Source organism: Geotrypetes seraphini, chromosome 3, assembly GCF_902459505.1.
Source record: "Geotrypetes seraphini chromosome 3, aGeoSer1.1, whole genome shotgun sequence".
In the NCBI taxonomy this organism is placed as follows: Eukaryota; Metazoa; Chordata; class Amphibia; order Gymnophiona; family Dermophiidae; genus Geotrypetes; species Geotrypetes seraphini.
The window spans coordinates 19,846,847-19,860,753 of record NC_047086.1 but is presented as its reverse complement, the minus strand read 5'-3'; the positions used below and the strand labels follow the sequence as shown (position 1 = coordinate 19,860,753).

The 13,907-nt window shown below is 41.3% G+C and overlaps 1 protein-coding gene across 2 annotated transcripts in view; it reads right to left on the bottom strand.

The window, feature by feature from the left end:
* Positions 1–13,907, bottom strand: part of SIM1 (SIM bHLH transcription factor 1) — a 154,683-nt gene that overhangs the window by 86,760 nt on the left and 54,016 nt on the right. For both annotated transcript variants that reach the window (XM_033938365.1, XM_033938366.1), the window contains one exon: positions 1,266–1,348. In XM_033938365.1, the coding sequence (XP_033794256.1) occupies positions 1,266–1,348 (83 nt within the window). The remainder of the gene's footprint in view (positions 1–1,265; positions 1,349–13,907) is intronic.

Below are 13,907 nucleotides of genomic sequence, written 5' to 3'. Positions count from 1 at the left end.
TGTCTCTCTTCTGGGCACTCTTCCCTTCCATGCCCTCTTTCTTGCCCAACGCTCTCTCATTCTTTCCCTTTCTCTCCTTTTTTTTTTTTCTCTGTCGCTCAGAGACGGTCCCAGATTGGAGGCTGGGTGAGCAGAGCACAGAAAGGCACAATGGCCAAAGCAATGCTCGGTGACTGCATATTGATGTAATGCTGTACGTAATGATGTCAAATTTATATACAGTTTTTCATACAGCTTGACCATTTTGTAAGCCACTGTGAATGGTAAGGCTCCGCAGGCTATAAATAAAGTTTTATGTTATGCTAAAGGGATGTATATGTGGCCTTGTTAATAATCGCACAGAAATCAATATATGCATTGGTCATTTCTTAGCTCTTTTAAATGATTGAGTTTTTGGTTTTATGTGTGCGTGTTTGGTTTTCACCATGTTTCCCTGAAAATAAGACAGTGTCATATTAATTTGGGGTCAAAAAACACATAAGGGCTTATTTTCGGAGGATGTCTTATTTTTTTTCATGTACAACAATCATCTCTCCCTTTCTCTCCTCCACCCCAATTCTTACTCTTTCCTTTCTCTCCCCCCCATGTGCTGCATCTTTCCTCCCCTCTCACCCATCCCCTTGTGCAGCATCTCTCTATCCCTCCCTCCCATCCCCCTGTGCAGCAGAACCCCACCGACCCTCCTACCGTGAGACTGACATACCTCCGCTCCGAGGCCTCCAAAAGCAGCGGCAGCAGCGCTCTAAACGGGCTGCTTCGTATCCTTCCCTCTGCCGCATTACTGATGATGTCATCAGTGACACGGCAAGGGGTAGGCCCCGGCGGGGAAGGCTGCGAAGGAGCCCATTCAGAGCACTGCCACCGCCACTGCTTTTGGAGGCCTGGCAGCGGAGGTATGTCAGGTCTCACCAAGGTGGGGGTTGCTGAAATGACGACTCCAATTTTTTTGGTGAATTGGGCAGGGATGGAGTCAGGGACATTTGGGGGCGCTTCAGGGGCAATCTTAACTAGGGCTTATTTTCAGGATAGGTCTTATTTTCAGGGAAACAGGGTATTTGTTTGGTTTGAAGGGAGGGGGGGGAAGAGGGTTACCACACAAGTTAGAATTTAGACTGGAGAAGGGCTTGGGATTTTGTAGTCCCTGAGAATTTTTGTTAACACAGGAGGAGTTAAAAATTAGACAGGTGAGAGAGTTAAAAAGTTCAAAATGGGGCACATTTCTTTTAATCATTAATGCCAAGTCACTCTTGCTCCCAACATAGTACCTGTAAAAGGTGAGATCCTAATTCCCGACCGACATTATCCAACGTGCTGGTTCTGCTAGAATGACCCCAGGCCTCTCCGAGCCCTGTTTAGTTAAAAAGGCAACGAAAACAAGAAATCAGAACAGAACAGAAAAATAAGATAATAAGAGTTATTCCTTTCCTCTAAAATTAAGAAAAGAACATACTGCCTCTGGGGTGTAAACGACATATAACATCCCTACGCAACATTTCCAAAAAGGCCTCACGGTATCCTAATTTATAAAGGCCTCAAATGTTAGATAAAGAACGTGAGCAGCAAATCCACACTCATGCAAAATTTATTATTAGAGGGGCCTCATACGTGGAGCTATATTACTGCAAACTTCAAATAAACCTGCTTATAAATAAGTCGCTGATTTAATCATTGTGTGAAGTCTTTAAAAGTTCTTAAAAGTTAAGTGGCAACCAGAGTGCAATTGGATGTGCTTAAGGTCACTGGAGATTTTTTTTTTTTTTTAAATGAAAGCAATATAAGCCCTGAATGCCATAACAGCCATAACAAAATAAATGGGACATCTAGAATCATTTCTAGCACAAGTCTGTACTCTCATCCAAAACTTTACATTTCAGAACAGGAAAATATGTCTCTTTTTTTTTTTTTTCAAATGATTTTACCTTTCTCTGATTGTGGGCTCCTTTTACTAAGGTGCGTTAGGGCCTCAACGCGCGGGTTAGCGCACGCTAGACCTTAACGCCAGCATTGAGCTGGCGTTATTCTAGAAGCGTACCGTGCGGTAATTTTGTGCGTACGCTAAAAACGCCAGCGCACCTTAGTAAAAGGAGCCCTGTGCCTTTTCTCGCTGAATTCCATTTCGTCCTATTCTTTTAATTATGAACAGTGGATCATTGAAGCCATTGGTGGAAAGAGAAATCATTTTTTTTCAAGATTTTTGATTAGTTCACAATTCTCGTTTTGTCGTGGGGGTTTTTTTTTGGGGGGGTGGGGGGTTGTGTGAGTGAAAATAAAAAGAAATGTATTTTCTTGAACCTTATGAGAATAAAAGGGCAGTCTTTACTTTCCAGAACCAGTTGCTCTAAATAAATATAATGATATGAAAAAAAGATCACTTTCGCTCTTTACTCAACACTTTACAGCCAATGTAAATCTCCAAAGATTAAATTATAGCCTGAAAAAAATCAGATTAGGTTGCAGGTCCTTAGCAGTAGAACATTCAGGACTATTTTCACTCCAGTAAGATTTGATTTTCATTTGTTTAATTTCATTAACAGTTGTTCTCTCCGGACCAGAGAATAAAAAGTGGGTGTGGTGAATAAACCCCTTAGAATAACTTATTCTGGAGGGGTGTTTTATATATATATATTAGGAGGAAGTGCTGAAAAATTCTCAGCCCAACCAAGAAGAGAATGACGTGGATATGTCAATTAATGATCTGAAACAATGGGCTAGCGTTTTTAGCGCTCGCAGGAAATTACCGCGCTCTACGTGGCTAGAACTAACGCCAGCTCAATGCTGGTGTTAAGATCTAGCGTGCGCTATTCCACGCGTTAAAGCTTAGTAAAAAATGTATTTTTTTTAAAAAAGTCGAATTTTGTTTCTGAAAATTAATACTTAATGAAATAACATTCTTTTCAGCTACATAAGGCTCAGAATTTAAGAAGTTGGTTGGTTGGGCTGAGAACTTGCCTAGTACTATCTTTTCAACTTGGTCGTCAAATGCTCTCATGCTTACATCATGAAGCAAGACTTAGAATAACAAAAGAAAAAATTGTCATTTCTATCTTTACAGTGGAAACCGCCATTGTGCAAGACTTGCTTGACCCCATTTGATCGTGATTGGCGTGTGTTTGTTATCTTTTATGCAGTTTGCTTTATACCTTAACCACCATGGGCCCCTGAGGAAGGCGTGTTATCCGAAACACGGACCGTGTCGGGTCCCTTGGTTGGCTATATGGTTGTATATGTTACTGCATTTATTAATAAACGCCTGCATTTTGTACATTATCTGCAGTCTGTTCGTTGTTTTCTGCTTGCTGTTGGTTACTGCAGACTACATTGGATTTTCTTTCTCCCTTTTATGCTACATCATTAAGCAAGACTTAGAATAATGAAAGAAAAAAATTGTCATTTCTATCTTTACAGTGGAAACCGTCATAAACTTCACTAGTACCTTCTGTTGAACACGCCTCACACAACATTTTGCATTGATAAAATGTAAAATAAAAAACTGCCGGTGCTCCAGGAACCGGTAAGATAAGCCGAGAGACATAAGCGAGGGTCTGTATCCATGCGCACAGCCTCATTGGTCTGCAGCACTGTTCATTCCCTAGACCAGGGCTGCCCAAGTCCGGTCCTCGAGATCTACTGGCAGGACAGGTTTTCAGGATATCCACAGTGAATATGCATGAGAGAGATTTGCATACCAAGAAGGCAATGCAGGCAAATCTCTCTCATGCATATTCATTGTAGATATCCTGAAAACCTGGCCTGCCAGTAGATCTCGAGGACCGGACTTGGGCAGCCCTGCCCTAGACTTTCCCCCTACATGAAAGCACCATTTTTGCAAATCGGTCATCGAGAAACCTCTGTCAGATCTGATGACATCTATCATCTGTCCCTTCTCTTTCTCCCACGGTCTCCGGATCCTCCCTGGGAACGGCTCATTCTCTAATCCCTATCGAACCACAAAGTGTCTTATCACCTTGAATTAGGACCTAGGGGCTATTTTACAAAACCAGTCCGATGGTGATAATTGTATTATGCAGAATATAAGGGGGCCCCATAGCTAATATGTACTAGATATAATTTTAGTTAAAAGTTTAAGACACTAATATTATATGAAAAATGTAGCTGAATAATAGAAATCCTTCATAGACTTGTGGGCACGCTACAGCGCCTCCGAGATCAACAAACTGCGAAACCGGGTACAAATGAATTGCATTCAGTGGATCCGAAGTGGATGCTGTTTATAACTCAATCTTGGACCTCAGACTGGGGGGAGGGGAGAGATCAGATTCCCCCTCACCCAACTCTTGGGCGCTTAGAAGTGGGCGGGCAGCTTTGTAGTGCATTTGAAACGAGCCCTCGACACTTTTTCAGTTTTTTCGTTATATTAGTTGAGGAACGGGAGGGAGGGGAGACGAACCGGCGGATTTATTTTCCGGCAAATTGGGAAGAAGGGAAATTTTGGGGTTTTTTTTTTAGAACGCACACACACAAACCAAGACATAATTTAGTAACCATTAGTATGGAAAGCGTACAAGGAAAAACTGGGATACAGTTAAGATATTTCTTTCTCTTAGGCTGCAGGGTAAATCAAGATGGAATCTAATCTTTCCGAAAAACTCCACCAAAACTGAATCTAAATATTCTTGGAATCAGGACGTTGATTGGACTGAGGCATTAAGTAATGACCATTTTCCTGGTTTTAAGAGGGGATGCTGAAAAGTTCTCAGCCCAGTCAAGAGAATTAAGTGAATATGGTTCAATTAATGATCTGAAACAATATCAACAAAACATAGAATTTCGTTTCTACAAACTGGCACTTAACGAAATAAGATAACACTCTTTTTAGGTACAGTGGCAAAATAACGCTCAGAATGTAGGATGTTCCGTTGGCTGGGCTGAGAACTTTTCAGCACCCCTTCCTATGTAATAACAGTGACCAAACAAAGGGCAATCAAGCCATTGTGACATCACTGATGAGGTTGGCTCTTATTGGAATGACATCACAATGGTACCAGACACTGAAACTCTTCACACTACCAGAGGGGTGCTGAAAAGTTCTCAGCCCAACCGAGGAGAATGACGCGGACGTGGCTCAGTCAATGATCTGAAACTATGTCCACAAAACTGGGAATTTCGTTTCTTCAAATTGGCACTTAACGAAATAAGATCACACTCTTTTCAGCTACAACGGCAAACTAACGCTCAGAATTTAGGATGTGCGTTGGCTGGGCTGAGAACTTTTCAGCACCCCCTGCTATTTTTTTTTTTTTTTTTACAACAGAACTTAAACGTGAGCCGAACCCAAATGAGAGAAAGCATTTATGGATCAAATTCAGTCTCATGAAATAAAAGACCCCCCTCCAATTAAATATTTCGATCTGACCCGAGCCCTTATTGAATGGGGCGATAAGTTGTTCATTAATCAGTGTTCACCGATTTAAGTATTATGGTTCCAGGACGAGAAAATAAAGCAACAACATTCAGAGTTAATAAATAGCCATACTATATTAACAGTTTAAACTACGTATGGCTTTTGTGAGCTACTTTTTCCTAGGGGGGGTGGGGGGCACTGCCTTTTCCTCTCGGTTTTACGGAGAGAAAAAAAACCTCAGGATAACCATTGTTGGCCTACTGGTTTATCATTAAACTTTCTCACCTGTCTTGCTTATCGCACTTAAGGTTATCACACTTAAAAACAAATATTGGCTTTATGGATCAAAAATATCGCAGCACTCTGAAAAAAAACAAAAACCCTCATTCCGTTAAAACGAGGAAAAATTCCAATATAAACATAAACGGGGAAAAAAATTAGTATACGATTATGTTTAATGTTTATAATCTTTTGTAAACCGCGTAGAACTTTATGGTAACACGGTCTATAAGTATGATGTTATGTTATGCTATACCTGTTTTGCAATACTCGTGTACAATATTTGTTTGCAGTGATGATGTGCGCGTACGTATATCTATTATCTAGAAATAAATATTTTTTTTTATTTGTATTTTAGCCTACTGAGAGAAATTCAGCAAAATCCTTTCCCTAGGACTATTTAAAACAAGAAACAAATCCACTTTTTTTTTTTTTTTTGCAGGAATGCCATGACTACGAGATCTGAAGTGCTTTCTCTCCTTTGGGAGAGAGCTCAAAGGAAAGACGATTTGGAGTGGAAATCACTGGCTTTGTGGGTAAGAAAGAATAAGGAAAAACCTAATCGCTTTTAGGCCCCCCAAAAAAAGAGAGTGGGGGATTTTCCCAGCTAAAGTGGCCGAAAACAAATCATACCATAATCTAGTCTGAAAGGTTTCCAAGATATGCCACATTAACTTTAGCAGAAAAAATTAGTCTCTCTCTCTCTCTTACCAAGGTCTGGTTTATCATATTTACATAAGTAGCATTAGAAGGGATGTATCTGTCATGGATCTAAAGGGTTAGCCAGCCCCCATTTCATTTGCAAAGGAGAAGCTGAAGTTCCAGGCTCGCATTGTGGAGAGCTATTTCCATTTAAATCCCCCCCTCCCCCGACCCGCAGATTACCTCAATGGACTGGCTGCACTGGGTTTTGTCATTATCTGAAAATGACATTTCGATTTCTAAAACAAGAAACCAATTAGTAACCAGATGAGGCGAACTAGATCCACTAAAACGGACCAAATCCCACAGGCCCCGTTTAGGGCAGTTCTGGGCGAATGAAGGATGAGCCTCCACTCCAAGGGAGGCTCAAGGCACCATCCAGCTGTGTTATTGCAAGATCGGAGGGGGGGGAGGTAGGAGAACCTGGTGGAGCTATTCCTCCAGAATAAATTTCAGACTCTTCAGAGAAGAGAGATTAGGGCATGCAGCCTGCTGTTATTTTCTGCTTGCTGCAAGGAATAAAAAAAAAAAAAAAAAAGCGAAATTCATTTCGCAGTATGGAAAAAGGGCAGTCAGTTTCACATTTATGAGTGTGAGCGCCTGTGTTTGGATAATGAAGGCTACCCTGGAGTTAATTGGGAATGTGAGGAGAAAGTGTAAATATTTACCTGAAAAACATATGCAACCCCCCCCCTACCAGTTCCTTAACAAGGGTTAAGAACACATTCTTGTTGTTTTGGAATGGGGGGGAAGCACTCCACACCACATTGTGTTCTGAAATTAATTATGCTTTGTTTTTTTTAAGTCCAGTTTTGGTTGGTTTGTTTACCTTATGCAAACTGCTATAACAGGTACGCAGGTGAGGCTGGACTCATTTAGAGCGCTGGTCTTTGACCCGGGGGCCACCACGTGAGCGGACTGCTGGGCACGATGGACCACTGGTCTGACCCAGCAGAGGCGACTCTTATGTTCTTATGTTAAATAGGTTTCCGAATCAGGTCTTTTTTTGGACCACTCTTAGGGGACTATTTACTAAGCTGTCTTAATAGCTTCACGTGAGCCGACTGCACATCGTGAATGCACATTAATTGCCACGTTAAATGCCTCACAAGGACATTTCTATTTTTTTAAAAAAAAGGCATGATACCCCTGGGGAATGAGCAGGGACTGTGCCTTGCCAAAGCAGAGGTCCGGCAGCGTCAACTGCTTAAAAAGCAGTAGATAATTCCTAGAACGGCCCTTCTGACACCTCGTGCGATACCAATTGAAATGAATTATACATTTTTGCTACGTCTCTACAGGTCTCCCTCCTATCTATTCCGGGCGAAGATGTGTGCTTCTGATCAATGCCTCGAGTGTTCATACACAGAACACTCAAGGTTACATAATATACAACATAATACATGAATACCAATACTCTCCCAAACTTTACTATATACCTGAGCTCCCACCCCCCATCCCCACCCCACTCCCAAAACAACAAGAGACACAGAAAGCAAGAAGCATATTCTATTCCAGTGTAATCTACCTAAAGGAAAAATCAAACACTCAACAAATGACTTCGAGCTCTGGATGTCAACGTATGCCAAAAGGGTTCCCAACAAATGCTAAAGGCTCATCCCAAAACTGTGTCCAAAGATGAAAACTGTAAACGTTCCATAGAGGCCTGTTGCAACATCAAGATGCGCCAATGGGAGAGCTTGGGAGAATCCGATGAGATCCAACAGTGAAGAATCACTTTTTTCCCCAACAAAAATGAGCGATCCCAAAAACTCTGGAACCCCTTCGGAGCAGAGCGCGGAAGAGAGTCCAAAGTAAACAACATTACTGGGCGAAAGACAAATTTGTAATTCCACATAGCCTGGATATGGCGACGGACATGCTGCCAGAAAGTTTGTACCGGGACACATGACCAAAACTGATGTCCAAGAGTGGCTGGAGAGTATTACATTACATTACATTACATTACATTAGGAACTTCTATTCCACCTATACCTTGCAGTTCAAGGCGGATTACAAAAGAGCTAACTGGACTCTCTTCCGCGCTCTGATCCGAAGGGGTTCCAGTGATTCTTCACTGTTGGATCTCATCTCATTTGCTCTTAAATATGTCCAAGTTGCGTTCTTCCCTTAAATAGATAGGGAGTGAGTTCCATGTTTGAGGGGCTGTGACAGAAAATATGAATTGCCACCGTGTATTAATAATTTTAGGTGAGGGAATTATTAGTAGATGTTGATCGTTTGACCTCAATAATCTAGTTGAGGTGTAGGGAATCAGTAATTTATGAATAAAAGCAGGAGTTTTGTATAGCAAAGATTTGAAAGTAAGCAGACTTAGTTTATACATTATACGGAGAGCTACTGGGAGAGGTGTCACGTGATCGAATTTCTTTGCTTTCATTAAAAGTTTAATAGAAGCATTTTGGATAATCTGTAAACGTCCGATTTCATTTTGGGCTATTCCCTTGAATAGAGCATTGCAATAATCAATTTTAGAAATTACCAAGGAATGAATTAATATGTTAAGTGACTTTGGACATAGAAATTTCGAAACTGATTGGATTTGACGAAGTCTGAAAAAAGTTGATTTAACAATACTACTAATGTGGTCATGATAGGTTTATCATCAAAGATAACCCCTAAGATCTTAATGCTACTTATCGACTGTAAAGTACTACCCTTGATAGTGATTGGAAAAATGAGCTTAGAACCATCTTTCCAGGGAAAGAACATAACGTTTGATAGCGTTAAGCCACTGGTGAATCTCTTCGAGTTTCTTATTGATTGATATTGTTTCAAGAGGGTTATTGTTGCAGTTGTCTGGGTCTTACCACGTCTAAGTTGGTAGAACCAACGTTTCAGCCATCATGCGGTGGCTTTTCTTCAGGGGTAATGTTCACTCAGCTACCACACCTCTACCCTCTCCTCAATCAATTGAAAGCTGACAGGGGGAACCTCAGGACACAGTGTAGGTAGTGGCATAGCGAGGGTGAGAGGCGATCCCCCCCATCCTCATCTCTGCCCCCTGCTCCTTCACCGCTCCCCCCCTGCTGTGCGCACATTCCCCTTCCCTTCCCCCATAACCCCAGTTGTTCACTGCCACGAGTAACACATGCTCCTCGTGACCCCAGCGGTTCTCCCTCTGGCGCCACTTCCTATGCGCAGCATCCAGAAGTGATATCAGTGGGAGAGCCGACGCGGTGAACAACTAGAGGTACGGAGAGGGGAAGGGGGTGCCATGTGTGGCGAGGGGAGGACTGGGGAGAGACGGAGGGGCAGAGAGGAGGAAGGATGCCGGTGCTCCCTCCCAAACATGGCGCCCGGAGCGGACCACCCCCCTCCTTACTACGCTACTGAACATAGGACACAAAGTCAATTGTATCCTATACTTCTTTAAATTTTTTTTTTTTTTAAACCAATAACCACAGGAACAACTCTACAACTGAATTTCATGCAGAGCAGCTGGACAGGTCACAAAGGCGAAATTTGCAGGGGGAGAAGATTTGGGGTTTTCTTTGTGGCTTCCTTAGTAATTTAAGACCAGTTACGTTCAACTAGGGTAGGTTTTGTCATATCCCTAGAGGGCTTAGAATCTAAATTTGTACTTCAGGCAATGGAGGGGAAGGGCCGGATTCTATTACGAGTGCCTACATCAGCTGACTTAGAAAAAACAGGTGCCAGCCACGTGTCAAACATACTTAGGCTCCGTTTACAGAATGGCGGCTACCGGCGCCTCTGTATAAACTTAGGCAACTGAAATCTAGGTGAGGGTTTTAAAGGCCTACATTTCAGGAACCTAAGTTTCTGGAGAATCGCACTTAGCGATGCTTAAGTCACACTCCAGTCTTAAAACCAGCCACTTAGGGCTCCTTTTACGAAGCCGCGTTAGCAGTTTAACGCACGTAATAGCGTGCGCTAATTTGCCGGCCACGGTAGCCGCTACCGTCTCCTCTTGAGCAGGCGGTAGTTTTTCGGCTAGCACGGGGGTTAGCGCGCGCTAAAAAGGTGCGTGCGATAAAGCCGCTAATGCGGCTTCGTAAAAGGAGCCCTTAGTGTGATAGGTGCCTGCTTTAAATAGAATCGGGTAGGCGCTTATTACACAATTACTTTTTTTTTTTCTCAGTTATTGAGCGTATTGAAGGTATTTTGCCAATTAAGTTAGGCACCCTTTATAGAATTTCCCTGTTAGTGTCTTAGCCAAGACGAGAAGGAGGAAGAGTGGGATTTGAACCTGGCTCCTTGGTTCTCAGGCTGGCTGATTTAACCATTAAGGAACTCCTCCACTCTAACATAAGTGACTGCATCCCAGAGCTCAACTATTCTCTGAGTGGAAAAAAAATGTCCTCCTCTTGGTTTTAAAAGTATTTCCCTGTAACTTCATCGAGTGTCCCTTAGTCTTTGTAATTTCTGATGTAGTGAAAAATCGATCCACTTGTACCCGTTCTACTCCACTCAGGATTTTGTAGACTTCAATCCTATCTCACCTCCGCCATCTCTTTTCTAAGCTGAAGAGCCCTAACCTTTTTAGTCTTTCCTCATACGAGAGGAGTTCTATCCCCTTGACCATCTTGGTCGCTCTTCTTTGAACTTTTTCTAGCGCCACTATATCTTTCTTGAGATAAGGAGACCAGAATTGAACGCAATACTCCAGATGAGATCGTACCATGGAGGGATACAGGGGCATTATAACAGTCTTAGTCTTGTTAACCAGAGCCCTACATTGAATTTCCAGGGCTTAATATCAAGCCCTCACATTTTTGGGTGAGTAAGAAAGCAGAACCGCTTCAGTTATATTTCAAGTGTTCATATGTTCTGTGCTTTCGCACCCATCTCTGAGTTCTCCTATGCGCTTGCCCAAATGAATACAGTAGGACCTTGCTCAGGCACTTCCTCATTTATGTCCGATACAAACAAAAAACTGCTCCCTGAACTTGAGACCTTTTGGCTAATTTCAGGCAATAAGGCCTGCTGAAGGATAATAATAATAATAGCTTTATTTTTGTATACCGCCACACCAATAAGTTCTAGGCAGTTCACATCAAGAAGAACTGAACAATCAGCGGATCATATAAATACACATATCAAATACATGTCATAAATACAGCACTAATAATCAAGATATAAATTTATCAAACAAAGATGTTTTCAATAATTTTCTAAAAGAATAATAAGATTGGGCTTGAGGAACTAGAGGACTCTACCAGGTTCATTTTACTGGCCTGGAATGCAAATGTTTGTTCTAAAAAATCTCTTGTAACGACAATAGGATTTACTTGTATTCTTGTTCGTTTTATGAAATTCAAAATGAGATGCAAGATAAACTGGGGCTAAACCAAATACAACCAACTTTAAACAACTCTTGCCTCAAACGGCAGCCTATAAGTTGTCTATAATAGGAGCTAACATGGTCATATTTTTTTAGACCAAAGATCAAGCGAACTGCTGAATTTTGTATTATTTTTAACCTGTTAAGGATTTATTTTATGAGATCCCAAATAGATTATATTACAGTAGTCCAGAGCGTGCAGGATTTAAGACTGAACTAATAACCTAAACAACGCTAAATCAAAGTATTTTTTAATAGTGCAAAGTTTCCAAAGAACCGAAAAACATTTTTTAATCATGAAATTCGTATGATCATCTATGGTTAGATGACGATCTAACATAACACCCAATATTTTGATAGTAGTAACTATCGGGAAATTATGGCCATTAAGATGAAGTCGAGTTTTGTTAATTTTGTCATTAGGATAAGCCAAGAAGAACTTCGTTTTATAGGTATTAAGTTTAAGTTTGAACTTAACGGTCCATTTCTCTAGTTGTGCCAAAATTAGTGCGATCTGATGTTTTATATCTGCCATAAATGACATCATTGGGATAAGTCACCTACGCCACCCAATCTCACAAGATGCTACTTAGTGTATATGTTTTATTGTCATGTCTATATTGTACATTATGTCATCTCTGTCCCGTTCTGGGCTCCTTTGGGAGGACAGGCTAAATAATTGAATAAATAAATAAGTATGCTAATATTGCCAGCGTAGATATAGAATTTAATTTTCAAGCTCTGTAATAAATTACCCATAGTAACATAGTAACATAGTAGATGACGGCAGATAAAGACCTGAATGGTCCATCCAGTCTCCCAACCTGATTCAATTTAAATTTTTTTTTTTTTTCTTCTTAGCTATTTCTAGGCGAGAATCCAAAGCTTTACCCGGTACTGTGCTTGGGTTCCAACTGCCGAAATCTCTGTTAAGACTTACTCCAGCCCATCTACACCCTCCCAGCCATTGAAGCCCTCCCCTGCCCATCCTCCTCCAAACGGCCATGCACAGACACAGACCGTACAAGTCTGCCCAGTAACTGGCCTAGTTCAATCTTTAATATTATTTTCTGATTCTAAATCTTCTGTGTTCATCCCACACTTCTTTGAACTCAGTCACAGTTTTACTCTCCACCACCTCTCTCGGGAGCGCATTCCAGGCATCCACCACCCTCTCCGTAAAGTAGAATTTCCTAACATTGCCCCTGAATCTACCACCCCTCAACCTCAAATTATATCCTCTGGTTTTACCATTTTCCTTTCTCTGGAAAAGATTTTGTTCTACGTTAATACCCTTTAAGTATTTGAACGTCTGAATCATATCTCCCCTGTCTCTCCTTTCCTCTAGGGTATACATATTCAGGGCTTCCAGTCTCTCCTCATACGTCTTCTGGCGCAAGCCTCCTATCATTTTCATCGCCCTCCTCTGGACCGCCTCAAGTCTTCTTACATCTTTCGCCAGATACGGTCTCCAAAACTGAACACAATACTCCCAGAACAACTAGATAAATGTTAAACAATGTTGGAGATAACGGGGAGCCTTGTGGTAGTCCACATGGATTGCTCCAGGAAAAAGAATATTTACCTGCTCTATATACTTGATAGAATCTATTTATTTTATTTTTTTTTAACCTGGAACCATTTTCTAACATGTCCCGAAATTCCAGTTGAGTCTAGGCAGCCCAATAAGATTTCATGATCAACCAAATCAAACACACTACTTAAACCATGAAGATGGTCCATCAATGAGGCAATTATACATTCAGTACTAAATCCTGAACGAAATCCCGATTGAAAAACCTGAAGAATAGCTAATTTTTCCAATCCAAGTTAACTAGTCCTTCCAATAACTTCATGAATAACGGAATACTGGCAACAGGTCTATAATTAGAATAACTAGAAACAGATTCTTTAGAGGTATTTTTTTCTAATAGGTGTAACTAAAATATAACCTATCTCCTTTTGGAACAAGCCCTCTTTCAAGGAAAAAGTGGTCCATTTGAAAAGGTCTACTTTAAAAGTAAAAGAGGACATTGAGTGGTCAATTGTCCAATCGACAATTAGATTTTGCCCCTCTTCTCTTAAACTGTGCTAGCAGTTTATTGCGCAGAGAGCCGCGCTGAATGGCCCGCGTTGCTCCTGACGCTCAAAAAATGCTATCGCAGTTTTGTAGAAGAGGAGATTAGTATATTTGCTAAATAGTTTACAAAAAAGTAGCCAGTCAGGAGAGTTTAAACT